Below are 27824 nucleotides of genomic sequence, written 5' to 3'. Positions count from 1 at the left end.
CTCATACTGCCCTAGAACATTTATGAATGTTAGAACATAACCTGAAATAAATAGAATTATAAAATGATAGAACAGTTTAAAAGCCATCTAGTAGCAACAGCCCTGCAGTGACCAGGGACATCTTCAACTAGGTCAGGCTGCTTGGAGCCACGTCCAAACAGACCTTGAATGTTTACAGATGGGGCATCCACAACCTTTCTCAGCAATCTGTTCATGTGCTTCACCACCCTCATCATAAAAAGTATTTCCTTTATATTAGTCTGAAACTAATAAAAAAGTTTAAAAAGTTAAAGCTCCTCTGACACAACTGTGGTATGAAGATAAATATTTTGTTGCTTTACAGCCAGAGAGGGCTGTTAAAATATTAGTGGCCATGAACTATTAAACATGTTGCATATCAGCTGTACATGTGCATGCTTCCATACCATGGCAAATGTGAGCTATTCAGAAACACCTTAACTGTCCGTGTGTTTGCCTCAGTCAGGCTGAAGGGAACACAGATCACTGTAGTGCACTTTCAGTTATAGTTAACCCACCCTGAACTGCCTTCACAGCAGCAGTAAGTAGGGATGTGCATGGGTGAACCAGCTGACACAGTAATTTTATCCCTCAGTAACTTGTATAATGGCTCCTGTTAATGTGTCTGAATCTTTGATCACCCTCTTGACTCCTTTTATATCACAAGAGATTATTGGGACACCTTTTTTTTTTCTTTTTTTTTTTCTTTTTTTTTTTTTTATAAGCTGCAAAGCCTCACTCGGCATCATTTTAGTGAATCCATATTGTCAATTTAATCTCTCAACTGCTCAAAGTTTTCTAGCAAAAGAAATGGTCCAGGTCAGACTTGTGCCACATTACCAGCTGGATGTCAGTCCAATATGCTCCTCCAAATAACAAGCAGACTTAAAAAAAAAAATTCACCTCTTTTTTTGACTTCAGAATCTTCTGTTTAGATATGTACGATGTTACTCAAAACTAGTGTTATCATGCTAGATGAAAAAATGGACTCTTGCACTGTATATGGAACCATTTTAAATTTAAAATATGGCTAAAATTTATAGCTGGACTATAGCACTATTACAAAGTCCTATTGAAGACAATAGGTAGTCCTATTGAAGACAACTGTAAAATCTATGCCACCTTCTATGGCGGGAAGCTTGAAGCCTATGCATATTAAAAAATTATTTTAAAAATAAATCAACATTGAATGCTTATATATCACTGTAAATTGATTGAGACATTTAACAGTGCATTGTCTTTGCTGTTCTGTCCTCTTAAAAACTTTGGGCACTGAGGATCATGCATGTGCTCTATAGGGTTACTGCATTGCTTAGGATGTAAGTAGTGAGATGGGAGGAAAACAACATAAAAACCAAAAGACAGCATTTGTATTGGAGAGGAAGGGAGAATTTATTGACTGAAGTATGTTTATTTCCATCCTCATTATTCATTTGAAGAGGTGTAAATCTAAACCATCATCATTATCACTTAAAATTAGCCAAAGCCAAGAAAGAGGCCCAGGAGTCTGATTAAGGCATCACTGCAGAGTTTTTTTTGTCTGGACAGTGAAGTCTCTCACTGCTGAAGAATAACACCATGAGAGCAAGGAAGTAAACTGTGACAAAGGCAGCCTAGTGATAGAAGACAGAGTAAGCAAGGGACTGACAGCCAGGATGTATGGATCCTGTTCCCAGCTCCATCACTGTCTGACTATGTGACCATGAACAAGTATCCTCTGCATGTCCCTCCATCTGTAATGTGTATGAGAAAACATGTGTATGAGTTAGCACAGTGGCATTAATCCTACCTATATGTTAAAAAAACTTTGAACTTCACTGCATGGGACAGGCTGCAGTAATAAGGATTTTTAAGACCAGAGAGGCTTGTTCTCCCGTTTCAGGGGTCTGCTGTTTTATGGCAGCATCTGTGGCATTCTATCTGTAACACTGGGTCTTGTGTTCACTAGAGGTGAACAGAAGGGTTCTGTGGCTGCCGCATCCAAAACAGATATTTTTGAATCCTTGTGGACTGAACACCAAGTAGATAATTTCTTGCACATGGGGAAGGTTGGCACAATGATCCCTGTGGTGTCTCCAAATCCCAGCAGGACCAGGGCAGAGATTGTTCCCCTGTACTCGGCACTGGTGAGGCTGCACCTCAAATCCTGTGTTCAGTTTTGGGCCCCTCACTACCAAAAAGACATTGAGGGGCTGAGGCATGGCTGGAGAAGGGCAACTGAGCTGGGGAAGGGTCTGGAGCACAAGTCTGATGGGGAGTGACTGAGGGAGCTGGGGGTGTTTAGCCTGGAGAAAAGGAGGCTCAGAGGAGACCTCATTGCTCTCCACAACTGCCTGTAAGGAGGCTGCAGTGAGGTGGACTCAGTCTCATCTACCAAGCAACAAGAGACAAGACCAGAGGAAATGGCCTCAAGTTGCACCAGGGGAGGTTCAGATTAGAAACTAGGAAAATTTCTCCACTGAAAGGTGATCAAGCACTGGAATAGGCTGCCAGGGAAGTGGTTCACTCACCATCCCTGAAGGTATTTGAAGTCATATGGATGTAGTGTGTAGGGACATGGTTCAGTGGTGGACTCGGCAGCGTTAGGTTAAAGTTGGAACCTGATGACTTTAGGTCTTTTCAAATCTACATGACTCTGTGATTCTATCTGTGAATCAGTTGGCTCCAGATGCTTCTACAGCACTTAGAGTTTTTCTAGCCACTATTTGTTGTACAGAGGGGTCCCAACCCAAACTCATTACTCCAGTTGTGTTAGGCTTCTCATGTCACAATGAATTTCAATTAACAGTCTGAATAGTATATAATCTGTGCAAAATCTAATAAACCAGGGGACACAGGGCTGCACAATACCAGGAATTCTCAAGGTATCTGATTTGAAAATCACTACAATGAAAGTTTATAACCACAGCTCAATTCATTTCGTGAGAGGAAAGATAAGGCCATAGAAGAATAGACATTATACAATTCTGCTTTCTATGTCAGAGATTCATTCTCTGGTAAGCTTTAAGAGTATTTCATTGGCATTCTCTTAGATGCCAAACTATTAAATGCAAGGCCACAGCACAAAGAGGTTTCTTAAATTACTAGAGAAATAAATTGGGTCTTGTAACATGCTTTGTAGTTTCAATTGCATTCTGCAGCAACTCTCAAATCCCCAAGTATATATGGAATCCCACTCCACAAACCATTGTTTCCTTCGTGCTGCTGAAAAATAGCTTAAAAAAATCCTAAGACCTCAATGACTAATATAAGTGTGCATTTCATTGCTTTTATAGCTTTTTTTGTAATATTCTTTCTAGTTTTTTAATCAAGAATGTGACCATCTCTTTTATTCAATTTGCATTCAAGAGACGTTTGCACATTAGATGAAGTACATTCATGTGCATCTGACAGCAAGCACTCTGCAGCTTGGAGATAATGAATCTAAATCAGATTCAGGCTTTATTTTGCAGTGCCAGGTAAATTTCAGAGGCCCAGCATTTGTAATTTATTTCTCACTAAGACGAAAAAGTCAGTTTGATGGCTACTGTCAGCCAATAGGAGATAAAAGATGAGATGGCCCCTGAAAGGGACTGTTCAGTGGCTGCACAAAAGTAAGGAGACAATTTGTGGCTGCAGAGAAAAAATTAATTTCACACCTATAAATTTATAATACATTCCTGCTCTGAAGAGCACATAAGCTAGAATTTTAGAATTTTAGAATTAAAGTATGTGAAAGAGTCCACACAGTAACAATAAAGTCAAAAGCATACATATGTGTATATATCTTCTTGTGGCAGTGTGTGCATGACCCAAAAATGCTTATAATCCTGTGCACCTGTTAAAAATAGCCCTGTCCAATAACCTCAGCAGTCATATGCAACCATTTCTGCAGCCCATTTAGAAATGAGACACTACAGATACAGCACTTCTCTTACTCCCCAGTTCTCACTTTTTGCCTATCCATTGTAGAAGGGCTGTGTAGGAGTTCCCACCTTTGCCATTTGACCTGTTGTGTAGCCCAAGGCAAATGATTTCTCCCCTGCCTACATTCCCAGGCTGCATCAGAAGCAGTGTGCCCAGGAGGTCAGGGAAGGGATTCTCCCCCTTTATTTCACTCTCATGAGACCCCACCCAGAGTGCTGCATCCAGTTCTGCACCCCCAGAAGGGGGGATGAGGGATAAGAGGCATAAGAAGGATGTGGACCTGTTGGTCCAGAGGAGTCCATGAAGATCTCAGAGGTCTGACATGGGGGCTGGTGTACCAGCTGGCTGGTGGAAGGAAAAAAGCTTTGGCAATTTGGCATGATATTGACTTGGCTTTTTTGCAAATTGTTCCTGAGGAGGTCAAAATCTCTGGATTTTTCCAGAGCTACACAAAGTAAGAATAGTGGTATATTTCTTCTTGTGTGTCTTCTATGCACTAACAAACTCCCTGATTATATTCTGGCCTCAGTGATGCACATACTCCTTTTCTCACTGCCTGGGTCTCCCCAGGAGTGTGTCTCCATTTATGACCAATTTTTTAGGGAAAAACCCAAAGACCAGACAGACAACCCTACTTCCAGGAGTCTTTTTCCCCCAACAGTAGTTAAGAAGTTGCCACAGTCCTCAAGTATGAGGTTTGAATATAATCATTGCCTACAGCAAGGGTGTAAATATCCTGAACACATCTAGAACAATGCATGAAGCCATGTGCTCTCTAGGGAGAAATCATAAGGTTGTGGAATCAAATTGCAACAGTCTATTCTATTGAGTGCCTAGAGGCAAGGCAAGGAAAAGCAACCATATCCATCTAGTCGTCTTCTGGTCTGCATGGACTGTATCATTTATCCACTAATATATTAAAGCATATTAAAAAATACACATGCAGACAGCAATACTAATGGAAGGATAAGAGTGTCCCTCTAGCAAAGCAGATGTGAACTTCATGAGAGGGATGCAGGTGCTGAAGCAGTGTTGATCTTAAGATGAAATTGAACATGAAACTTCCACTGTTTTGAGGGGTAATCAGAGCACTGGTTTTTCCACAGAAGTGGTGTGGTACCAGATGGTAGTGGTGATGGTGATGATGTTTTCACCATTTTCAAGTATAAAAGAGTTCATTTATTTAAAAAAAAAAACAAAAAAAACCCAAAAAAAACCAACAAACCAAAAAAACCCAAGAGGTGCAGGGACCTGTCTTCTTCAGCAAATATATAATTACAACATGAAGAAATACAGGTTATATACATTATATAACTGGATCCATAGTAAATACATTATACGTACAATATACGGTGTATATAAATTACACAGAGGGAATTTAGGGACTATATGCGGCTTGAAATGCCTAACCAACCACGGCTGTTCACACTCCTGGACTGAAAAGTTCTTTGAAGATGCTCCTTCAGCACTAACAGCTCCTTCGAGCGGCTTTGCTCCGCTGCCCTGCTCCATGTCCCGCCAAGGTCCCGTGTCCTTGTCCAGGGTCCCCAGGCTCTGCAGCCCCCACCGAACCCCTTTATGGCGGCGGTCGGGGGCAGTGCGGGCACAGAGGGGCGAGCACCGCAACGCCGCGGCCGGGCAGCCCCGCTCCCACCGCCGCCTCCCGGGCCGAGCGTGCCGCTGTCCCCGGCGGGGGCGGGCCCGGCCCGGCTCCCCCTCCCCGCCGCCGCTGGCTGAGCCTTAACAGGTAACGGAGGAGGGGCGGCCGCCGCGGGGTTGCGGCGGGATCTCCTTCCCGGGTTTCCTTTCGCTTCGGCGGGTGCGCCGCGCCGGGCTCACCTGGGCAGGGCACGCCTGGGCCGGGCCGGGCCGCGCCCGCCCAGCCCCGCTGGGCTCCCCGCGGCAGGAGCGGCGGCGATGGTGCCGGTGTGCGGCGGGGTCTGCGCCCGCCGCCTGCTGCCGATGGTGGGGGCCGGCCGGGCGCCGCTGCTACTCGCCCTCAGCCGGGCCCGCAGCAGCCAGGCAGGGTGCACCGGCCCGGCCGGCCCCGGCCGCGCCCCGGCCATCAAGAAGCGAGGCTACGACATCACCAGGAACCCTCACCTCAACAAGGTGCGTGCCTGGGCGGGGGTGATGCAGGGGCGGGCGCGGCCGGGCCGCGGGGAGGGCGGCGGACGTGGGGAAGGCCCGGAGCGCAGGTGTCCCGGCTGCTGGGGCTGCCAGCGTCACCCGTGACCGTCCCCAGGGAGCGGGGACTGTCCCAAAGGGTGAAATGCTGCGGAGGGGGAGCGGCCGCGGGTTGTCCTGAACGGAGCACGGGATGTGTGATGGGTGCCGGGCTGCTGGCTCGGTACTGCGGCCTCCTGGGGAGTCGGGCACCTGCCTCCCCTCTGACCGCTGTCCTGCTGCCGCAGCGGCACCCACAGAGCCTGGGTAGGGCAGAAGTGCCCTTGCCTGGGAACTGAAGCTGTTTGCCTGAAAGCACAAAAAATTGGGATGGAGAAAATACAAATACAACTTCTCTTTGAAGTCCAATACCAAAATCTGGGTTATTTATATATATATATTGTTTTACACATGTAGCTGTGAAACAGGTCATTTACACCTTCATGATGAAACAAGCATGTGTGGCTGTTCTTGTTTTCACTCTTCCTTTCATAGCGTATCCGTAGCTGTGTGTGCTCCACTACCAAAGCAACATCTCGCCAGGCTGAAGATGTGTTTATCCTCAAAACTGTGGAAACATTAACAATACAGTTATAATAAGAAGAATTTTTTAAAAAAATGCTTTTGGAGAAAGTTTTTAGCAAAGTCTACAAAGCATGTGAAGTGAGACCCAATAACTTAACTTTACATAATTTGAAGGGAAAAAATAATCTGGGTGCCAATATTGGGATCAAATATGTCAGACTCAACTATGCTGTTCTACTTTCTTGTGTAATATTACTAGAAATAACTACAAGTGTGTTATTTACCTAAAATGAGCAGGTATTAAACATGGTATTGAAATTGATTGATTGTTTGATTGATTGGGCTGTGACTATTTGTCATACGTACACAGTTATCCAGTCCATGAGCTTCCTATGTTGTCTTCCAGACTGGAGATCCTTTGGATGACCACTTTTTGTGTAGGATGCTGTGCATTGAGCTGCATCTTCTGCTACCATTTCAGCATCCACAGAGATGAATCCCAAAGGACCGAGGCATGTGATGACACTGGATATTACTCAATATGCAACAACTTCATAGGCAGTCTAGTTTGAATCATTATATAGTGCATGTGTTAGGCTGAAGAGAAAGGGACTGCCAACTAGGTCATAAATAACAATAATTTGTCGGCATTAAGAGGTTTTGATGGGTGCTTCATGGTAGTTACAAAGAGTGACATAGCTAATGTTTCTTGTTTTCTTGCATATATGGATTTGAACTGAAAATACTTTGACCTTTCGTCTATGTAATGCAATAATAACACACAGTTGAATCTGGCTGATGCAAGAGTAGATTTTTAATGTCCTGTTTTATAATTTTCAGAACTGAGGCTTTTCTTGAGTGTTTTCCCTCCTCCCAGTGAAATAAAGTATTTTTCTTGACATTTAAATGGAATTTTTGGCCATGTGAAGAGAAGGGTAGACAACTGTTCCTGTTAGAGGAAAAATGTACTGTGGTGTGCAGTGTTTAATTGGCCATGAGAAGTCTCCCAGCTGGTCTCCAGCCTCTGTGTTTGCTGTTTGTTACATTTCTCAGTCACTGAGATAAATCATCTGCAGAACATCCAAGTCAGAGATGGCTTACATCTGTGGTAAGAGATAAGGACTGCCTGTGTATGCACCTAGGTAACCCATCATTACTAAACACTCAAGACCTCTTTCCAGGCTTTTCTAAACAGGCTTCCATTTCTTTGTGGCTCTTAGCAGTTTGTTGTAGCCTCTGCAGAGTTACCTGTGTTCAGCTGAAATGGTGTTTTTCAGGCAGTTCGTGTCTTGTCAGAGTGGTGACCCTTTGGTCTGCTGCGCTGCAGCAGTGTAAATCAAAATTAGGGATCCCTAATTTAGGTAGGTTTTCAGCTGTTGTACTCTCCTCACATTGCAATTGCTCTTTACCCCTTTGGTAACTAAATGTAGGCATGGGGTTATTGCTTTTTTTCTGCACTGGATCTCACTTTAATCTAAGTTTTCAACTGATTGCAAGCAGCTCTGCACGGAATAGTCCTTACATCTCTCCAAGAACCTCTGAAAAAAATATTGAGAAGTGAGACTTAATGCAGCAAGTGTTTCCCTGCTTTATTCAATACCATGGGTGTTTTATAGCTTTTGGATGAAGTTTAAGCTGTCAGTCTGAAGCTGTCAAGTGTGTGGTATTTATTCAATGAAGAACACTGTCCCTTCAGCAGAACTGCAGACAGATTTACAGTCTGAGGTTATTGATCCAAGTCTTAGCTTGCTTACTGGGTTGAAGGTGCTTTGAAGAAGAAGCAGACTCAAAATCTGCTGCTGGCAGGTCCTCTGCAATATCCTAAATATTAGTAAAAGTGTTAGCAGGCTGTCCTCTGAGAAGTTTCCCTGGTTTCCAAAGCTGCCTGAGAAGAAGAAAAATAAATCCGAAAACTAGTTATGAATCTAATAAATTTGCAGTTGTTTCTTCCCTTTGGTCTTTGTTTACCATGTACTACATTTTTTAGTACTGTGGTATTCAAATACTGTTCTTCCTTGTGTTGTGAAGTGTGACAGTCCCATGTTTAATCCAAGGACAGGACTTGGGAAACATCAGCATTCTTGTGAGAGGTACTTGCAGCTTTAAAAGGCAATAGCAGTTGCTATTATTTGTCTGAGGAGTCTCAGAAATAACAAAAGGATGAAGAAGAACTTGTCACATGTTTTTATGAAGTGCCTCATGAAGAATTTGTTTTCCAGACCTGGAATGCCGTAAAATTGGAAAACCTAGAAATGTTAACAATGTCAGATAACCACAGAGCACTGGTAAGGGTGTTCTGTGGTGATCCAATGAAAACTGCAGTTGCTGAGAAATAAGTCTCTTTTACTGTGAGACCTCAGCCTTGTGAAAAGCTGATTCAGTGCTCAGACCCTGGGAGGAAAGATGGGGCTTCCTTTATTCACTGCCTTGTATATCAAAGCTGCCCTGTGTTTGGTGTGGTCAAGTCCATGTCGTGTTCTCTCTGACACTGCTGTCAATTCTTGAGATTTGTGCAGTTCTATTCATCTCACATGTGCCTTTTATGATTTCCAGTTTGTCCAGGGACTCTGTCAAATTCATATGCCTTTTTTGTATTTGAACAAACAAAGGCTGAGCTGGACAATTCCCAGTTTGACCACATACCTGCAGGGACTCAAAAATCTTGTTGTGTCCAAAATTGATTGTAACTTTGTTCATGACATTTGACTGGAAGGTTGATGACACTTCTAGCATTTTTCTGGAAGTTCTAATTTCGAGATAAATCATGAATGCTTGGAGATCTGCCATCACAAACAGATGCAGCACTGGAGGTCACAGTTTGTTTTCAGAGTGGCAGGATATTGCCCCACTTGAAGGGTTAAGATAATCCATTAAACTTTCCTGCAAGTGCAATGCAGGGATCTGACTTTGTGGTCTCTGAGTACATCTGGATTATACTCTCCTCTGATGTGCATGCATGGTCTCCATTTTTTTTCATGGAATGTCATGATGAATTACAAAAAAAAACAAAAAAACAAAAAAAAAAAAAAAAACCAAAAACAAACAAAAAACCCAACAAAACCTAACAAAACAAAATTACTAGTCTGGATATGTAAGAATCAAACCTTAAAGAACTGCTGTAGGCTTCTGCAGCATTTTTGAATGTACTGCTGTATATACATGATTAAAATTCAGAAAGGTTGTTTGTCCTTCAGCTTTGCAGGGATTGAAATTGAGCTAACTGAGGGTTCTTTGAATAGTGTCAGTAATTTGCCACTGCAGCTGAGAAACAAATCGTGTGATCTTGCACACGGCTGCACTTGGCAGCTGTGGTGAAACAGAGCTAAAATTAGGTGGATTTATAAAATGATTTGGTTTTTAAAAAAATAGTACTGGGCACAAGAGCAGTGTGTCTGAAATTAGTTGGCAAGATCAGACCAAGGCAGAATTCTGTTTTGAAAGTAGCGAATCTCTCTAAATCCACAGGATTGAGTTCTTACAACTGGAGTTTCTCTTGCAGCTGGAGTTTTCAGTTGGCTAGCTTTAGGTCTGATAGATACATAACAACTGAGTGATGCATGGGGCTTTAAGTGTATGCATTCCAGTGTTTGTTGACTTGCCATCTGTTCGTGTTTTGCAAAGGAAGAGTATGAGGTGGGCAGAGTTTAGAGGTTCCCCTCATATTTTTTCAAGAGCCCAAAACTATTTGAGCAAGGTTTGGGGGGAAAATTTTAGACTGGACAAGTTAATTTAGGGGGAAAAAATCCACTGGGGGTTACTAAATACTTTAATAAAACACCTGGCTTAGAAAGTCCCCAAACTGAAAATGATGAAAAGATGGGAGAGTGCAGTGGAAGAGTATCCTATTAACCTGTGTTATTTACTCTTCTTAAGGTTTGTGATTGCTGCAGGAGACAGGATGTTCATGAACTGACCTGATGGTGCTCTTGAGTTTCTAGGGATAACAAACAAGACGCTTGCATAGCCAAACCCTGCAACTTTAGACCCAAGTAAAACTCTAGCTGAGAGACAAGTTTTGTCAAATCAGGTTCTAAATACTCTAGAGTAGAAATGTGAGTGAGCTGGAGCACTGTGCATTGTGATGAGCCTTCGATGGTGCCTGGAGCAGAGAGGCTCTTTACGTGTTTGTGCTTCATTAGTCAAGCCAAGGTGCCTGTATCCTCGTGACTTCAGTGGGAAACAAACTCCACAGAGGTGAGCTTTGGCCAAATATTTTGGCAAATGTGGTGTGTTTTGGAAATATGATTGCTCAGTTAGATTTGTTTTTGCCATCATTCTGGCATGTGAACTTTCATTTTTATTTGTTTGGTGTTAGTGTCAATCATATTTTTCTGAGGCCAGACTGTCTTTTGGCAAGGACATTTCCCAATGTTTTGATGCCAAAGAACTTGTTGTTATGGTGTGGTCAGCAGACTGAGCCCAAACTAAATCTGTTGGTGCTTCTGGTATTAGAATCAGCCTGCAAAAGTCCCTTTACTCCCGCAGCTTGGATTCCAGTTTGTCTCCCTTATCATAGCCAAACCAAGGAGCCATCTGCCTCCCTGTCTGCCTGCATAACCTCTTGCCAACACTGTCACTCTCCCCTTTGTGATGCTGCTAGTGCTTTGGGAGTGGCATTCCCATAGAAAAGCTTGGAAGTGCATAGGATATCTGTTGCTGTGAGGGTGAGAAGGGTGCTGATGCAGACCCTGCCTCTATGCTGTACTAATCCTTACATGTTTAACATCCATAATATGTTAGTCCTTGTTTTCCCTTCAGCCCTTATAAATGAGATTGAGAGGTCTTGGAAGCATTGGTTGGGCAGCTTTTATAAGTGCTGAGTTTATGCTTGCACTCAGTATAAGATTTTAATAAAAATAAATTGGTTTTGGAACAAAACGCTTCTTTCTGTTTTCTGAAAATATTGTAAAAATACCTTTAAAACTGCCTTTAAGTTGAGGAAATTCATCAGTTTGGCAGATGCTTATATTGCTTTCTTTTTATCATGCCCTTTCTTTTGGAGAAGCCTTAATCTTTACATCAGGCATGTTTTGGTAAGGCAGAGCCAAGAATGAATGTAGCTCTGGTTTCATAGGATGGACTAGGCTTTTCTGGCACTTGAATAAAATTTGTACTTAAGTAACACAAACTCTTTGGTGAAGAATATGAAAATTGATATTGTTGCAGTTAGAATGGATTTAGTGCTGAATATTGCAGCTTGTTCACATTCCTATTCCTTACATTTAGTGAAATACAGGGTAAGCTACTAGTTGATTACTTTGGAAACATTGTAGATGTTGTCAGGAGAACTGAGCATATTATGTGTGGGGTGAACAGTGTGTGCTCCACTGACCTCAGCATGCTCCAAGCCTTGCCCCTCATAAGTAGCACGACATATGATGTCACTGATGTTAGAGACTGTGCTGCTCACTCTTTCCGTGAAAAACTTTTTCCTAATATCCAACCTCTATTTCCCTTGACACAGTTTGAGGCTGTGTCCTCTCATTCTGTAAGTTGCTGCCTGGAGAAAGAGACCAACCCCACCTGGCTACAGCCACCTTTCAGGCAGTTGTAGAGAGTGATAAGGTCACCCCTGAGCCTCCTTTTCTCCCGGCTAAGCACCCCCAGCTCCCTCAATCATTCCTCACAGGGTTTGTGTTCCCAGCCCCTCCCCAGCCTCGTTGCCTCCTCTGGATGTGCTCGAGTGTCTCAAGGTCCTTCCCAAACTGAGGGGCCAGAACTGGACACAGCACTGAAGGTGCTGGGTACAGGGGAAGGGTGACCTCCCTGCTCCTGCTGGCCACACTGTTCCTGAGACAGGCCAGGATGCCCTTGGCCTTCTTGGCCACCAGGGCACTCTGCTGGCTCATGTTCAGCCGGCTGTCACCAGTGCCCCCAGGTCCCTTTCTGCCTGGGCACTGTCCAGCCACACTGTCCCCAGCCTGTAATGCTGGAGGGGGTTATTGTGGCCAAAATGCAGGACTCAGCACTTGGATTTATTAAACTTCATTTTGTTGGGCTCTGCCCATCCATCCAACCATTCCAGGTCTGTCTGCAGAGCCCTCCTACCTTCCCACAGATTGACACACGCTCCCAGCTTAGTGTTGTCTGCAAATATACTAGTGAAAGACTCAATCTCCTCATCCATGTCATCAGTAAAAATATTGAACAGAACTGGCCCCAGCACAGACCCCTGAGGGACACCACTGGTGACTGGCCCCAGCTGGATGCAGCACTGTTCACCACCACTCTCTGGGCCCGGTCATCCAGCCAGTTCCTAACCCAGCACAGAGTGCTCCTGTCCAAGCCATGGGCTGCCAGCTTTTCCAGGAGTGTGCAGTGAGAGACAGTGTCAAAGGCCTTGGTGAAATTCAAATAGACAACATCCACAGCCTTTCCTGCATCCACCAGCCAGGTCACCTGATCATAAAAGGAGACCAGGCTGGTCAAACATGACCTACCCTTCCTAAATCCACGCTGGCTGGGTCTGATACCCTGGCCACCCTGTAAGTTCTGTGTGAGGACACTCAATATAAAATGCTTCATCACCTTACTGGGTACTGAGGTCAGGCTAACTGGCCTATAGTTACCAGTATCCTCCTTCCCACCCTTTTTGTGGATGGGGGTCACACTGGCCAGCTTCCAGTTATCTGGAACCTCACCAGTGAGCCAAGACTGTTGGTAAATGATGGAGAGTGGCTTTACAAGCTCATCTGCCAGCTCTCTCATCTCCCTGGGATGGATCCCATCTGGACCCATAGATTTATGAACATCCAAGCAGCTCAGCAGTTCTCTGATTGCCTCCTCCTGGTTAACAGGGGGACCATCCATGCTCCCTGACACCATCTACCAGCCCAGGAAGACGGCTGTCCTGAGGACAAGCCATCTTCCCACTAAAGACTGAGGCAAAGAAGGCATTAAGCACTTCTGCCTTCTCCTCATCTGCAGTTGCTAAGTTCCCTCCTTCATCCAATAGAGAACAAAGGTTGGTCTTACCCTTCCTTTTGCCATTAATGTATTTATAAAAACATTTTTTATTCTCCTTTACAAAAGTTGCCAAATTAAGTTTGAACTGAACTTTGGCCTCCCTAATTTTCTTCCTACATGCCCTAGCAACCCCCTTAAATACTTCCTGAGAGACCTGACCCTCCTTCCAAAGATGATACATCATCTTTTTATTCCTAAGTTCTTTCAAAACCTCCTTGCCCATCTAGGCTGGACACTTGCCTCATCAACTCATCTTTCAGCACACAGGGACAGTCTGTTCCTGTGCCCTCAAGATCTCTGTTTTGATGCACACCCACCTTTCCTGAACTCCTTTGTTTTTAAGGGCTGCTTCTCAAGGAACTCTCTGAATAAGTCTCCTAAATAGGCCAAAGTCTGCCCTCTGGAAGTTCAGTGTAAAAGTCTCATTGATGTTCCTCCTGCTATCACCAAATATAGAGAACTCTATAATTTCATGATCACTGTGCCCCAAGTAGCCTCCAAGCACCACATCTCCCACCAGCCCATCTCTTCTGCAAACAGCAGGTGTAATGTAGTCCCCTCCCCTGGTGGGCTCACTCACCAGCTGCAACAAAAAGTTGTCCTCCACACACTCTAAAAACTTCCTAGACTGCCTCTTTTTTTTTACTGTATTAAGTTCTGCTGATTAAGAGAATGTAAATTGAATTCCTCTTTGCTTCTGCACAAGCCACCTCCAGAAGAACACTTGGTGCTGTTACTGACCTTCATTCAGAGATGAGAAAGGAAAGTTTGTTCTTTAATGAATAACTGTGCTCTCTTGTTACCCCTTGCTGAAGGTGGGACAGTTACAATTTTTTATAGTATTTATGCACCTCCAGGGTTTTGGGATAGTTTTCTTTTCTGGCTTACTGTAAGTGATGCTGACCTACCTACCTGCCCTGCCTCAGCTGCCTGGCTGATGGGACATGCTGTTCAAACATACCTTTTGGCAGCTCTCCTGTACTTTAGGTGTTTTACTCATTCTTCACTTCAAAGAAAGCCTCTGCCACCACGTACCCCCATGCAGGCAGGACTCTGGCATTTCTGGCACTGAGCCCTGGCAGAGTTTGGGCCTCGAGTTTGACAGGAAAGCTGCCAATGCACATGGCTGCTGTAGCTGAACGTTGGATGCTGCCCTGCACAGGAGGAGCCTTGCCTCTACCTCTCTCTTAATTAAATGACATACAGTTCTGTAGATAATCTTATTTTGCTGGGGGTTTTTTAGATTTTTTTGTTGGTTTGCGTTTTGCTTTGTCTCTTTCTTTTCCTCTGTTACTTTTTTTTTTTTATCTTTTTCTCACTGAAATACACACCTGCTACCAAACCTTGAGCCTATTGTAGCACTCACCCAAATAAATTCTTTTGGGACAGACTTAGCTTTAGAGCTGTTGTAAGCAGGTCAGGCAGGCCTTGGTGCCTGGGGGAGAATAAACACTGCTGAAATTCCCTCTCTTTGAATAGAAGGCTTAGCACAACGGCAAACTTGACTACTTTCAGTTTAGAATGTGCTCTAGTGGAGATGATGAGCATGTCTTTAATTTTTTAACCTCCTCTTTGAGGCCCAGGGGTGACACTATCTGTCTCTGCAGACAATGTGACATTTTGATAAATGACTTCTGTATTGTCAGCCTAATACAATATCATTCTTCTAAAAATGTTTTAAATGGCAAAGCTTTTTATAGTTCTGCAGCTGCCAAACACAAAACTAAGACAGGGTAACTGAGCAGACTATGGTTCGGACAAAGAAAATAATGCCAATGCAAAAGTTTTCTGCCTATCAACCTTTTCTGCTTTGGAGCTCTGTGCAGGTTGCACATGTAACCTTTTTCAACATGTGGATCCATAGAACAGAAACAGATTTTCAGTACCTTTCTCTGTTTATATATAAAAAAATATTATCTCCACACCTTAGAGAATTCTATTCTGTATGTTTAGCTTAAAAAAATGGTAAGTCTATTTTATAGTAAGTCTATATGGATTAGCTGTGTTCATCCTTGTAAAACATGTAGTTAAGACTTCACTGTGTTTCTAAATATTAGAAAAAATAGGTTATTTCAAAAACTACAGTGCTATGTTCTCTGGGAAAAAATGCCTTGAATGTTTTCTCTTTGGCTGGGCCAATGGATTTGTCACTTTGCCTAGTGGTTAAATTCATTATGGAAACTATTAAATTCTGTTTAATCGTCATTTGAATGATTTGATGTAAAAAAAATCACCTGCAGGTGATTTCAGCTATGATTATTTGCATTATTTGTGATCATTATAAATGAGAGAATGGATTAAACTGCCAAATTCTGCTATTTTTTGAAGTGTCCAGATTATTAAGTGTTTCTGTTGTCAAGATGGTCTAAGCAGGTAAGCAGGGCAGAGGCTGGAACAAGAGATAATCTGTTTTATTGTGCCTAATGATTTAGAGGTGCGGGGAAAGGGGAGAAGTAAGTCCAGGGATTTTCGTATTCGTAGCCCTTCTTCTAGCAACTCTAGTTTTTCGTACCCCCAGCTAGATTACTTGGTCCAATAAACAGAGAAAGAAAAATCCAACAAAAAAACACCAAACAGCCCTACCACCACCCAAGCCAAAAAACTTCTCCCTTGTAGCCATTTCTTACCTCACAGGGAATTTGATGTCTTCATGTTGTCACTTGTGTCTGTAGCTAATTTCTGTGATAAAACAACTGCCTCTGTATATCGGGTTCCTTGATCACAATTATTGGAGGGTCAAGTCCCTTCTTTCCCCCAATACAGTATGAAGGCTTCTAGATCTAGCCATCAAATGAGAAAAGTAACAAAAATTGTTTGCTGAAGTGCTAAATCTGACTACTGGGGAAGAAAAAAAGTCTAAAAATTCTATCTCCCATTGTTTTGGAATTTATTTTTCTATGACAAAACCTCTTTAAAATCTAGCAAAAAAAAAAAAAAACAACAAAAACCAACCTGCTGCAAGAGAAAGTAATTTGCAGTAGTGGAGCGTGCATAAAGTCTGAATTCCAGCAGAATTCAGACTCTTTTAGGGAAAAGTGTTGTACAATGGTTGCAAAAGTGTGAAAGGCACTTGTACTAGAACAACTTAGCAGTTCAGGTGTTTTCTGGGCAAGAGACAGTTTGTGGGAGAGGATCCCAAAATACTTGAAGTGATGAGGATATTGGAAAGAAGAATTGAAAACTTCTCTTTTCCCCTGATGCCTGGCAGATACAGTGGCTTGATGTATGAAAGCCATGAAAAGCAATGATAGAGGTGACCATGTGCTCCAGGTAGGCAGCTTTACAGAAAACTTTCCAAGTGGAATTCACTGCTGGTCTTGATGCAGAGGCTCATTCTGCAGTTTCTGCTGCTTTGTACTCACTAGTGAATTGGCCTGCCATTGGCGGCTCACAAGTTTGTAAATTATATTCAAATACAGAAATAGATGTTCAAAGGTAACAGTAAAATAAATGAATTTTTTTTTGTCTCAAGTTGTAAGAATTTTCAGTGCACATACCGCTGTGCCTTGTTGCTCATTGCACACATGCAGCAGATTCCTCTTAGGTTTGGTAACTTGCCCAGGTTGTGATGTGCAGCAGTATTTATTCGAAGGAGATGTGGAACGTGCCTTTCACTCCATGTGCTGATGCCAGCAGCTTTTCCTGGCTTTTGTCTAGGAAGGAAAAATGCTTGCAACAGCAGAGCCCTGCCTGAGCATTGCTCTTTGGTTTCTAAGGGGCAGCGTAGGCTTAAGTTATTGGAAGGGTTTCTGTTGACTTCAGTCAACTTTACATTGAGCCTTTTTTGAGTTTAGGAATTCAAGCAGCTGTACCATTCAAGATACAAGGTCATTTTCATTACAAACTATGAAGGTTAAAGGTAGTAGATTGTTAAATTTCATCATCTTGCTCTGTTAATAAATGGCACTTAAAATGAAAGTATGTGTAAAAAATTGTGCTTACTGATTGTTTAAGCCAAAGTCTCAAAGCAAAAATGGAATTTATTAATAATACCAGTTTCTACTGATAGATAATCCCATGAAGGCTCCAGCTACTCCCATGGTTGCATGTCCTAAAAATCAAAAGTGCATGTTAGTGTTCTTTATTTTAGTGTGGTCTGCCTAAACTCATTCATCTTCCATAAGAGCTTTGGAGTGACCCACTCAGGGATGCCTTTCCAATGCCAGAAGCTGTCCTCTGGCATGCCAGCAAGAAGAGCTGGACTTCTTCACAAGACCTGCTGGAGGAAAAACGAGGGCACTAAGTGAGATGCCTTGGAGAGCTTGAAGCTGTCCTGGAGAGTTCTTGTAGCTTAATAAAATTTGCAAAAGTGCCTTTGAACTGTGACCTTCCAAATGCCCACTGGTCAATGGTAATGGGGTGGGTTATGAAAGCAGAAGGAGTGCATGACTCATGCTTGCTGAAACTGGGCCACTCTTCCTAGAGGCAAGTAATTGTTTTGTATTTAGCATGTTAACTGTATTTGAAGTTATAAGATAACAAAGTAATTTCTCATATAAATAGAAAGGAAGTGATGGGAAGGTGCTGGAAAGCAGCAGCGAGACTCTGGATTCTGCTGTGAAATGGGTTTAGTGTTGGCCACTTTTAAAAAGCTTATTACATTTTAAAGATAAGCTTTAATGGAATTGGCAGTGACAGTGAAACTGTAACCAGATCTTGTTGTTTTGTACAAGTGACTTTCAGGTTTCTCTGCAAGGTCGAATGTCCTATTGACTGGCAGCTGGACTGTTTTCCTTGTAGGAATGTAACTGGTATTTGATGGAGTTGCAAAATGAGTTTCCCACTGTAGCCAAATATAAAAGAGTATGAGAGTCCAGCAGTTTCACTTCCTGCAAAGCTGGAAACCCCTGTAGCATTTATTAGGATTTCCTGCAGGGAAAGAGGGATATTAATCTTGTTTGACTTACAGAATCATAATATTTGTGCTGCAATTTGTAACACAGAGCAAGAAGTTTTCAATTAGTATTTCCTGAGAAATAGCAAATTCAGTAAAGTAGATGCTTTTAACTTTTTGGGTTTTGTTGTTTTTTCTTTTATTGTCAGAGAATGACTATAACATCTTACAGGAGCTTAAATGTGGCACTGTGTTGGAGCAGGGAAGAGCAGATGGCTACAGATCTGCTAGGACACAGTGAGCAGCTGGAACCATTCTCAGGTCTTTCTCGATGTCTGATTGGCACCACCATAATGTACTCTCTGAACTGCAGCACTGTATCAAGTGTGCTTGTAGGAGGCAGAAACTTGTTGATAAAAGAGTCACCTGGTCAGTTCATCACTGGTGTTAATTTTCCTAGTGTTGGAAAATTTTTTCTCAAAATGTGAGCTGATTGCAATGAACCCTGATTTAGGGCCCAAACCAAATTGGGTTGAAGTACTGTGAGACTCTTTCCTTTCAGATTTGTAGTAATTTTATACTATGGTAAGTGCTTTATGTCTCTTGAAAAGAGGCTTCAGCCTTTACTCTGGGGAAGCACTGCATTTTCCTATCCAGGCAGAAGAATGCTGCTAAGAGAGGTGAGGCTAAGGCTTGGGCTGAGGAGCTGCAAGTGTGTGAGAGTTTCCAGATCTGTGGTAGGCATGGTTACTAGACCATCTGGACAAACTTTGTGCATTGTAGATATCTCCATTCTAGATGAGATGGGCCAGGTATCTGGGGCTTCTTGGCATGCAGCATCTCCTTTGCATATAGTCTGTGCATATGCAGAGGCTGGTCATATTTGGGATGCATTGGATTTACTGTCCACTTGCAGACTAATTCATCATGTGAGACTGAAGCTCTGAGCCAACTCCCGTGTCGCAGACATCTTTTCACTAAAAATCCTTTTCTTTAGGATTTTTCCTTCTGAGGAGCTAAGAGGCCTCAGAGACAGAATGTAAACAATGGTTATCTGCTGCTGTGGAATGCAGCAGGTCCACCTGTGATTGGCCTATCTTGGATGTGTATAATTAATGGCCAATCAAGGACCAAGCCATCTCAGACAGAGTCCGAGAGAGCTGCTTTTGTTATCACTCTTTGCTTTTCTATTCTTAGCTTAGCCTTCTGAGGAACCTTTTCTTTCTTTTCTTTTTAGTATAGTGATAATGTAATATATATATATAATAAAATAATAAATCAAGCCTTCTGATCATGGTGGTCAACATTCTCATCTCTTCCCTCATCCAAGAACCCCTGTGAACACTGTCACACTCCCGGGTACTCCCGGACTTCCAGAAATCACAGGGCAACAGCCAAAATCCTTATATCTTTCCCCAACAGGAAATCTAGGTAGAAGCAGAGGGAATGCCTAATACAGATACCTGTACAGGAGAGAATAGATCTCAGAGCTCATTCTTTAGGAAGAGCATCTCTATTCATGTTTGTTAATTAACCTGACAAATGAGAGGTGAAAAGAAGGTATACTGGAAGTTGTAAAGGTATTTGCTTATTGCTCTAAAAATTAAGAAACGTCTTAATTAGCTAGAATGCATAATTTATGTAGAATTTTCTCTAACTTGAGCGTAAAATGGAGTTACAGATTACTTTTTCAGTCCAGTGAGACTGTGGTTAGACACATAATCCCCAGCTGTGGCTTCCAGATTTTAGCAAAATAAAGAAACTATTGAAGTTGAACATCAGGATTTGAAAAAAGAAAAATAAAAACAGAAAAGGAAAAAATGTGACTGAGAGAAATATTTGTGGCTTATTCCTTATTCCTAATTCTTGGGACTTTCAAGGCATGTATCATTCACTTTCTACTTCTCACTAATGAGAGTTATTCAGACTACTAGAGCCCTAACACACTGCTGCATTACATCAAGCACTTTTGAACTCTGTCCCATTTCTTATCAGTTATGGAGGACAGTTTCTGAATCACTGATAAGCATTCCAGAAAGGATCATGCAGTCATGGGCATCATGTTGTCATAATTTACATTTGGTTTTGGACTACTTCAGTGGGGAGCTGCATTTAGCTTGCCCAAGGTAATATGGGACATCTGTAGGTAAACAGAGTCCCTCAGAATAAATTTGCTCACCATTCAGCCAGCAAACCTGTTTGCTCAGTTGTCTTATTGTAGCATCTATTATCTGTACCAAAAATGATCTCCAGCACAGCCTGGTAGAAACACACGTGATGGATCAACTGCTTTATCCCATACATGCCATCAAATATGCATTGTTGTATAAAATGAAAAACACTTTGTGAAATATTTCCCAAAAGCTGTGCACAAAGGAAGTGAGTGCTAATACATAGCTGTTATAGGAGGTTATTTTAATTCTGTTTACCAGAGCTCACTTCTTCTTTTTATTTAGTCACTTAAAATTTCTGGCTTTATTTCATAACAGTTCAAAACTTCAAGTCACAGTGTGTATAAGTTACAGATACCAATACCTGTAAACTTGAGGTTATTACCTTGTCTGCATAATTAAAGTAGTAATTCAAGGAGAGAACCAAAATAGACTAAATAATTACACTTTAAAGCTAGTGGGTCAGAAAGTGGGTTAGTGGGTGTGCTGTGTGGTCCCCCTGTGACTGCTGCTCAAGTATCTGATGAGACACATGTAACAACCAGTGATTTCTTAGAAATCAAAATATTATTGGCCTGCCTTTCCTCTCATTTTATTTAATAACACCTTCCAGCAAATGTCTAGGACTAGATCCAAAGCAGATTGAATTTTATGGGAAGCAAATGAGTATTTGCAGCCCTTTGCAGTGAAGTTATAATCTTACTGGCTTGGTATTGTTTAAGGAAGTGCTTTGCTGAACTAGGGCATAGGTTTTTGATTTAGTATCCCACTGCTGTAAGACTCCGGGTGTCTTCTGGCTAACGCCTATCTGAGCAGTGGATTTATAGGAGCACAGCTGGGTTGTAAACAAATGGTGATGCACTTTGCTCTGCATTCAGAGGGAGGAGAAGCAAAACTACAAGACAATAATCTGTATTTCTGAGTACCAGGCAGTAGAAAACCAACTGCAAAACTGAAATGAACTTGCAGGATGAGCTTCAGACAGTTTATGATGTCTCCAGTTGGCATTTGCTGTATTAAATAAATGAGAAGTAAAACACAGTCACTTTCAATGTATACATTTGCCTTCAGCTGAGGTTACATGGCATTTTTTCACTGAATCACTTTCTTTAATTGGAAAAAGGAAGAGCAGAAGTGTAGTGGATGCATGGAAGAAGAAATCCTGAAGTGGTATGACAGACCTTATATTGTAGTGGGTTTAGATCCTGGGTTCTCTAATGCTAGTGTAGGAGTTTGACCTATTTTCCCCTTGTGCTATGCAGTAACTCAGCAGTAAGATTAAACTATGATTGGTAAAATAGACACATTAAGGGTGTTTGGAGCCAGGATCTGCCTGCAAGCCATGGAGAGCAAACCTCTCTAAGCCATTTTCTCCAAATAGTCAGACATTAAATTCTGGTTCACTTTGTCTTGGTGTGAAAGAACATACTCTGAGACGTTTGCTATTCTGGTTCAGAAATCCCATGTCCCAGCTCTCTTGTTCCTGCGTATGGAAAACTAGGGAAGGGAAAGCAAAGCAAAGTGTAGCAGTAACAAAGATCATAGTGATAAAAATATCATATGATAAATATATGATAAAAGGAATAAAACCCATAGTCATGGCAAACTTGGGCCCTCTTCTATATACCAGGCATTTTGCAAGCCAAAAGTCAATATATTTCTTGGAAAGAAATCAGATCAACAACTTTGTGTACATGTCTGGGGGTTGATCCTACAGATCCTTAGGTACAGTTGGTTACAATCAGGAAGTGGAATCTTGTCTCCTTGATCCACATGGAAAGACTTATACCAGGTAGTAGGTTCAGGATTATGCACAGATTCTGAGATTTGATGAGAAAATTCAGTGGTAGAAAGATTGGTGAATAATATGAATGTGGATGTCTAGGTCTGTGCAAACAATACTCCAAGGCATAGATTTTCAGTAAGGACAAAAATAAACCCAGAATGTTTGCCTCTTGCTGAGTCTTAGCAATGTTGTTCCAACATAAACATAGCTTAGAAGTTGTTGGCTTTTAGGAAAAACAATTTTTTTTTAATGTCTCTGAGTTATTCAGGTAACCTCAGGCTTTGCAGAACCTCTTTATATTGTCTGGAGAGAAAAAGGCTTGTAGAAGCATCAGGTTAGCTTTTATGCAGAGAGTTTGACTGAGGCCAGCATAATGTAATATAGATTCTGTATATTTGCATGTTATAGGAAGTGACTTTAAAATGTGCAACTGCAGGGGAATCTCTTTGCGTTTAACATAACTTCTAGTCAGCAGTAAGATTGTCATAGATTCAAAATACTCCTAACAGTATAAGATTTGAACAACTTAATATATTGTGAATGCTTATCAAAGTAGAATTTTACATTAAATTTGTCTGAAACTGCCCTTTTTCCCCCCATTAACAATCACATGCATGTACCTAGACCATGGTTTTTGGCAGAATCTGGCCTTTTTATTCTAAGTTCTGATTCACTCCTGCTGTTGTCTGAAATTCTCTTCTGATTATCATACAGGGAGAGGCATTGCTGCTGCCATCTGCAGTGCATCAGCATCTACATCATGCTAAAACCACACTGACCTCTCAGCATATGGTGACTTTTTAAGAATGTTCAAAGGCATATCCTTATGTCAAACATGGAAATTGAGAGACTGAATGTGTTTTGTCATGTAACCAATTTGTTACGTGAACATCAGCTTCAGTTTGTGTGTTCTGTGGTCTACAACTGATGTGTTTATCTACTTTGTGTTAATCCATATTTTGTATTTTACAACTAAAAACATTTTTCTGAAGCAGTAACAGCCTTGAATAATACCTTCTACACGTATTTGCAAAAGCTGTCTCTTTTAGAGCTCTTCTTTTATTAATATTGTGTGTAGATCCTGAATAGAAATGCTTTGGAAATGCAGGCATAACTTCAAATCTGAAGCTGCATTCTGTGGAGAATCTGTAACACTTTTGAGAAAAGTGTGAAATGTTTCATGCTATTAATACAACCTTATTTTGAATATGACATGTCAGAAAACAATTTTAACATAACTAAAGGGATTTTATCATCAGGAATACAAGATAAGGAGATGAGAAACAAAATCTCTGCCTTATAATAAAAGCAAGACCAATAACAAAAGTGATTCGATGTTTTGCCTGTGTCTATACTGTATTTGGGCTAGTTTGGAGGAGCCCAGATCCTGGTTCTGTCTGTCCATTTGTCTTGGTAAGCAGCTTGGCTTCATCTTGTTCATGAAATGGAAACTCTTGTGAAAACCTCTTCAGGAAAAAGTATATGTGGTCCTGTCTATTAGCATCAGGTCGCTGAAAAATGGATGAGAGAGGGCATATCTGAGCCTCCCTGTGATCTGCTGCCCCACAGGAGATGTGCTTGAGTGTACTGTAAGGCACAGACTGCACTTGAGATCTTTTCTTAGGTGTAGCAGCCTGATTGTCCTGGTAGTGTCCCGTGATGAGTTTTTGAGGGTGAACAGGATGGGCAAGCAGTAAAACAGGCCTTGAGCCTGGCATTTTGAAAGATACAGTAGAAGTAGGTGGTGCTCCTGTTTCTGAAATCTTGTATAACATATATTTGTTTCCAGTTAGTTTACTTTTCTGTATCTTTAAGCAAAAATAATCCTCTCAAAATGACTAAAACAAAATTCTGCTCCTGTACAGTGGGGAGGGAAGGGAGTGAAGTCTGCATAATGCAGTTTATAGGTATAAAGTACCATATAGCTGCAGCACAGTGCACTTTGCCTCCTCATTCTGTGTCAGTAGCTCTCTGAGTTTGCAGCACATCTGCACAGAGATAGGTATCTGGTGCCACCCTGAAGTCAAGGAGATGATAATTTTTTTAACTTTATCAGTATGTCTCAGGAAAGCAAATGTAAAATGGATACACATGCCTCTCTCTTGCCTTTGAGGACTTAAACATGTGGTGAGAATTTGCAGTCAAGTTTAAGGTTTGCAAGATTTTATCTTCTTCTGGAAACATGATCAGCTACCAAGGAAAGAATAGAGAAACCATTTTTTCAATCCAAATGCTTTTTGCTACAAACAAATTCATTTACTGGATGTAAGCATAATTGTCCACAGTTTATGTGAGCATAGTTGCCCACAGTTTACTTAGCCATCTGATACATCTAGAAAGACTTCAGGAAAACATTTGATTTAAAATTAAAATTAAGATTTCCCTTAGAAATACCTCTTTGTCTTCACTGTGCTTCAACAGACATCAAGTTTTGGTGATATCATGGTGTTGAAAGAGGTGTACTATTTTAAAGGGCAGGTATTGCAGATAAGCTCCTGGGGAAATGGTGTCATAAGCTTTTTGAAAGTGATTGGAGGTTTTTGTGTGGGTGATGTCCAGAAAGGTTGTAGCTTCACCTCTGCAATCAAAATCAAATGTGATGTGTTATCCTTCTCAACCTCCAGAAGTCTACCAGCTCTCAACAGTCTGATGATCACTACCAGACTTCTTTGGACTACTAATTGATCAGGACATCCTGATGCTCATTTAAAACCACTTTGGGCTACTTTGGCATCTGAACTAGTTTCAGTTACATAATTAAATGTTCACATTCATAATCTGATTACAGTTTCTTAATGCAGGCTTTATAGCTCAAGTTCATCCCTGTCTCAGGGGAACATGTCGGTTAACACTTTCTGTGAATTGGTCTGCTTTCAGTTTTGTGTTGTATTGGATTCCTGCTGATGTGAAAACTCTAGAAACCCCAAATGACATACATCAGATGTAGGCAGTCTCTGTACTAACAAATTCAGTATATACAGCATAAGCAACCAAAGCCAACTGCAGGGTCTGCATACACACTACTAACGCCTTAATCTTTGTAACAGTGACTCTTTAGAACTGGGTCTGCTCTGTGACCCATGGTAACTCCCAAACTGCCAGTCTAGGAATTGCTGGTCCTATAAGTAAGACTGACTGCTACAGAGGTTTTGCATCTACTGTTACTGGAGAACATCATGGGTTCGTAGGTAAAATGCAGTATTGGTAGTGGCAGTTTTCTATAGCCATGTATTTAATTATTCTCCTACACTTGTGTTCAAGTGCAATTCTACTTTTGATATAGTAACAACAGTACAATTTAGTTTTTATTACCAGTTTTCTTTAAATCTCAAAATACAAACTAGGGCTTACAGTCTTTCCTTTTTTTAGGCAGGGAGACTTTTAATTGATGATGTTGTTTTAATTTGAGGGGTAGGTGTTGTGTTTATTTGGTTCGGTTTGTTGGGTTTCTTTTTCTTTCCACATCAGTGATGACCCCAGATTTTAATTTCTTTTGTTCCAATCTTTCTACTTGGAGACATGAGTCGCCATGTGAAGAACTTCTGGACAGAAGTAGCACGTCTTTTTGAAGCGGAATCTAATTCTAATTTTAGTCTTAAAATACAAAATATGCAAAACACTTCACATTGCCTTACTATTCTTGATGAGGTAACTCAGTTGTGATGTTGTTTCTGTTTATTTGCTTTGGAATAAGGTATGAAAATTATGAAGTGTGTGTGTGTGTGCGTGTGTGTGGTGTCATCTTGCTTTAATGGGACTTACAAAGTTGTGGCTAAAAGCTTAGACAATGGGAAAGGGCACTGACACCTTAGAGTGTCAGTGCAGCTCTGCTTGCCCAGACCTCTCTGCCTGCACCTTTTCAGTGTGAATCCATTATGGTGTGTATGACAGCTGCTTGTGGATTTTTATGCTTGTCCACAGCAGAGTCAAAGACCTCTTGTGCAGCAAACAGAGATTTTTCCACTCACATTTTTAAGAAATTCTTTGAAAATTATATTTCTTGTGGGCTTCCTTGGTGTTGGTGAATCATGAGGCATTAAACCCACAAATTATAGCTTGGTTAAATGGTCTAGAGTAAACAAAAATTTCCAGTATTTGAAGAAGAATTTGTGACCCTGAAAGCTTATCCATTACTTTTTAATCCACAACTGTATTGCATTGCCAACCTAAATGGCAATGATGGACATATTCCAGGGGCTCATAATTCTCAGACTGAGAACGGCAGTGCTTATGGTTAGTGCAGAATGGTTAATGCATTTGCCTGGCATTTCTAATTGGAAAGCTTTTCATTCCCCCAGGATGGTACTTTTCTCTTGAACTAATTTTTCATTATGATAATTAATATGAAAGTAGAGAAAGCAATTACAGATAATTTTACATAGGAGAATTGATCTTTTTAGTTTTCAAACTATTATTTAAAATATTTCATTTACTAATAATGTCTTTTAAACCTTGGGTTCTTAACTGATTTGCATTAAGAGTTTATGGTATTTTACTTGTTGCTTCTCACCTAAATTGGGTAGCTGTTTTAGAGAGGAATGAAGAACTAGAGCCCATTTAGAAGGTCTGTTTTCTGGAACAGGGTTGCTTAAAGCCTCACAACTTCTGGTGATTGCCAGTACTCTTGGGGTTTTTTGGCCATTGAAGGAAATGCTCTCCTACCTGCAACACCTGTAAGGTTGGAGGGATTGGAATGTATGTTTTAAAGGCTTCTCCCAGAGATACCTGTGTGGGAAAGGTTCTAAATACAAGGCAAGTAGTCTGATGGACCTCTGAAAGTACTACTTTGAGGTTGATGAAGTAGAACTTCATCAACCCCAGAGTAAGTGGTGACTTGTGTTTCAAATACTAGTTCATCATCCTTCCAAAAACAATGCCTGTCAAGGGATGAATGGTGTTCAGTAATTAGGTAATGGGTGTTCTGGACTTAAAGGGCCAAGGTCAAAGGGAGCTTCAAAATTCATTTATTTCTATTGTGCTCCACAGTTAACCTTCCATCAGTGGTTTAGACTTGTTGCTTCATGCTTTATGTGGACAGTCTTGCTCACCTTACTACAGCAGGAGTCAACTTAAGCAAGGCTAAACAGTCAAATTGGACCATCAGAGACTAAAATACCTTAAATGCCGCAGCAATTATCTTCAGGGCCTTGTGATACACATTCTACCCAAAAGCCAGTGTTCATGCCTTAAACAAAAAGCTTCACCCCCATAGCAGTTCACAGACCCTCAGAGGACCCTCATCACTGTTGTGGTACAAACCCTTCTATGTGGGTGTTTGGCTTTTGAAAGGATCTGCTGCATCTGTGAGCCCTGAAGGGGTTCTGCTTATTTGTAGGGTGTTGTCAGGTCTCCTTTCTACAAATAAAGGTCATGTTTCTGTATAAAAGGGCAAAAAAATTTGGGGCTGTTTTTTTGCAGGCAGGTCTTGTTTTCATTAAATATGAAGAAAAGC

The 27824-nt window shown here is 41.5% G+C and overlaps 1 protein-coding gene across 1 annotated transcript in view; it reads left to right on the top strand.

Annotated features, from left to right (window-relative positions):
• The first annotated feature begins 5841 nt into the window (after positions 1-5841).
• The window catches only part of ME3 (malic enzyme 3), a 117491-nt gene continuing 95508 nt past the window's right edge, over positions 5842-27824 (top strand). Inside the window, exon 1 of the mRNA XM_066544697.1 lies at positions 5842-6036. Within this exon, the coding sequence (XP_066400794.1) occupies positions 5842-6036 (195 nt within the window). The remainder of the gene's footprint in view (positions 6037-27824) is intronic.

Source organism: Molothrus aeneus, chromosome 2 (assembly GCF_037042795.1).
Source record: "Molothrus aeneus isolate 106 chromosome 2, BPBGC_Maene_1.0, whole genome shotgun sequence".
In the NCBI taxonomy this organism is placed as follows: Eukaryota; Metazoa; Chordata; class Aves; order Passeriformes; family Icteridae; genus Molothrus; species Molothrus aeneus.
Note: the sequence above shows the minus strand (reverse complement) of the source record. Positions and strands in the feature narration are given on the sequence as shown.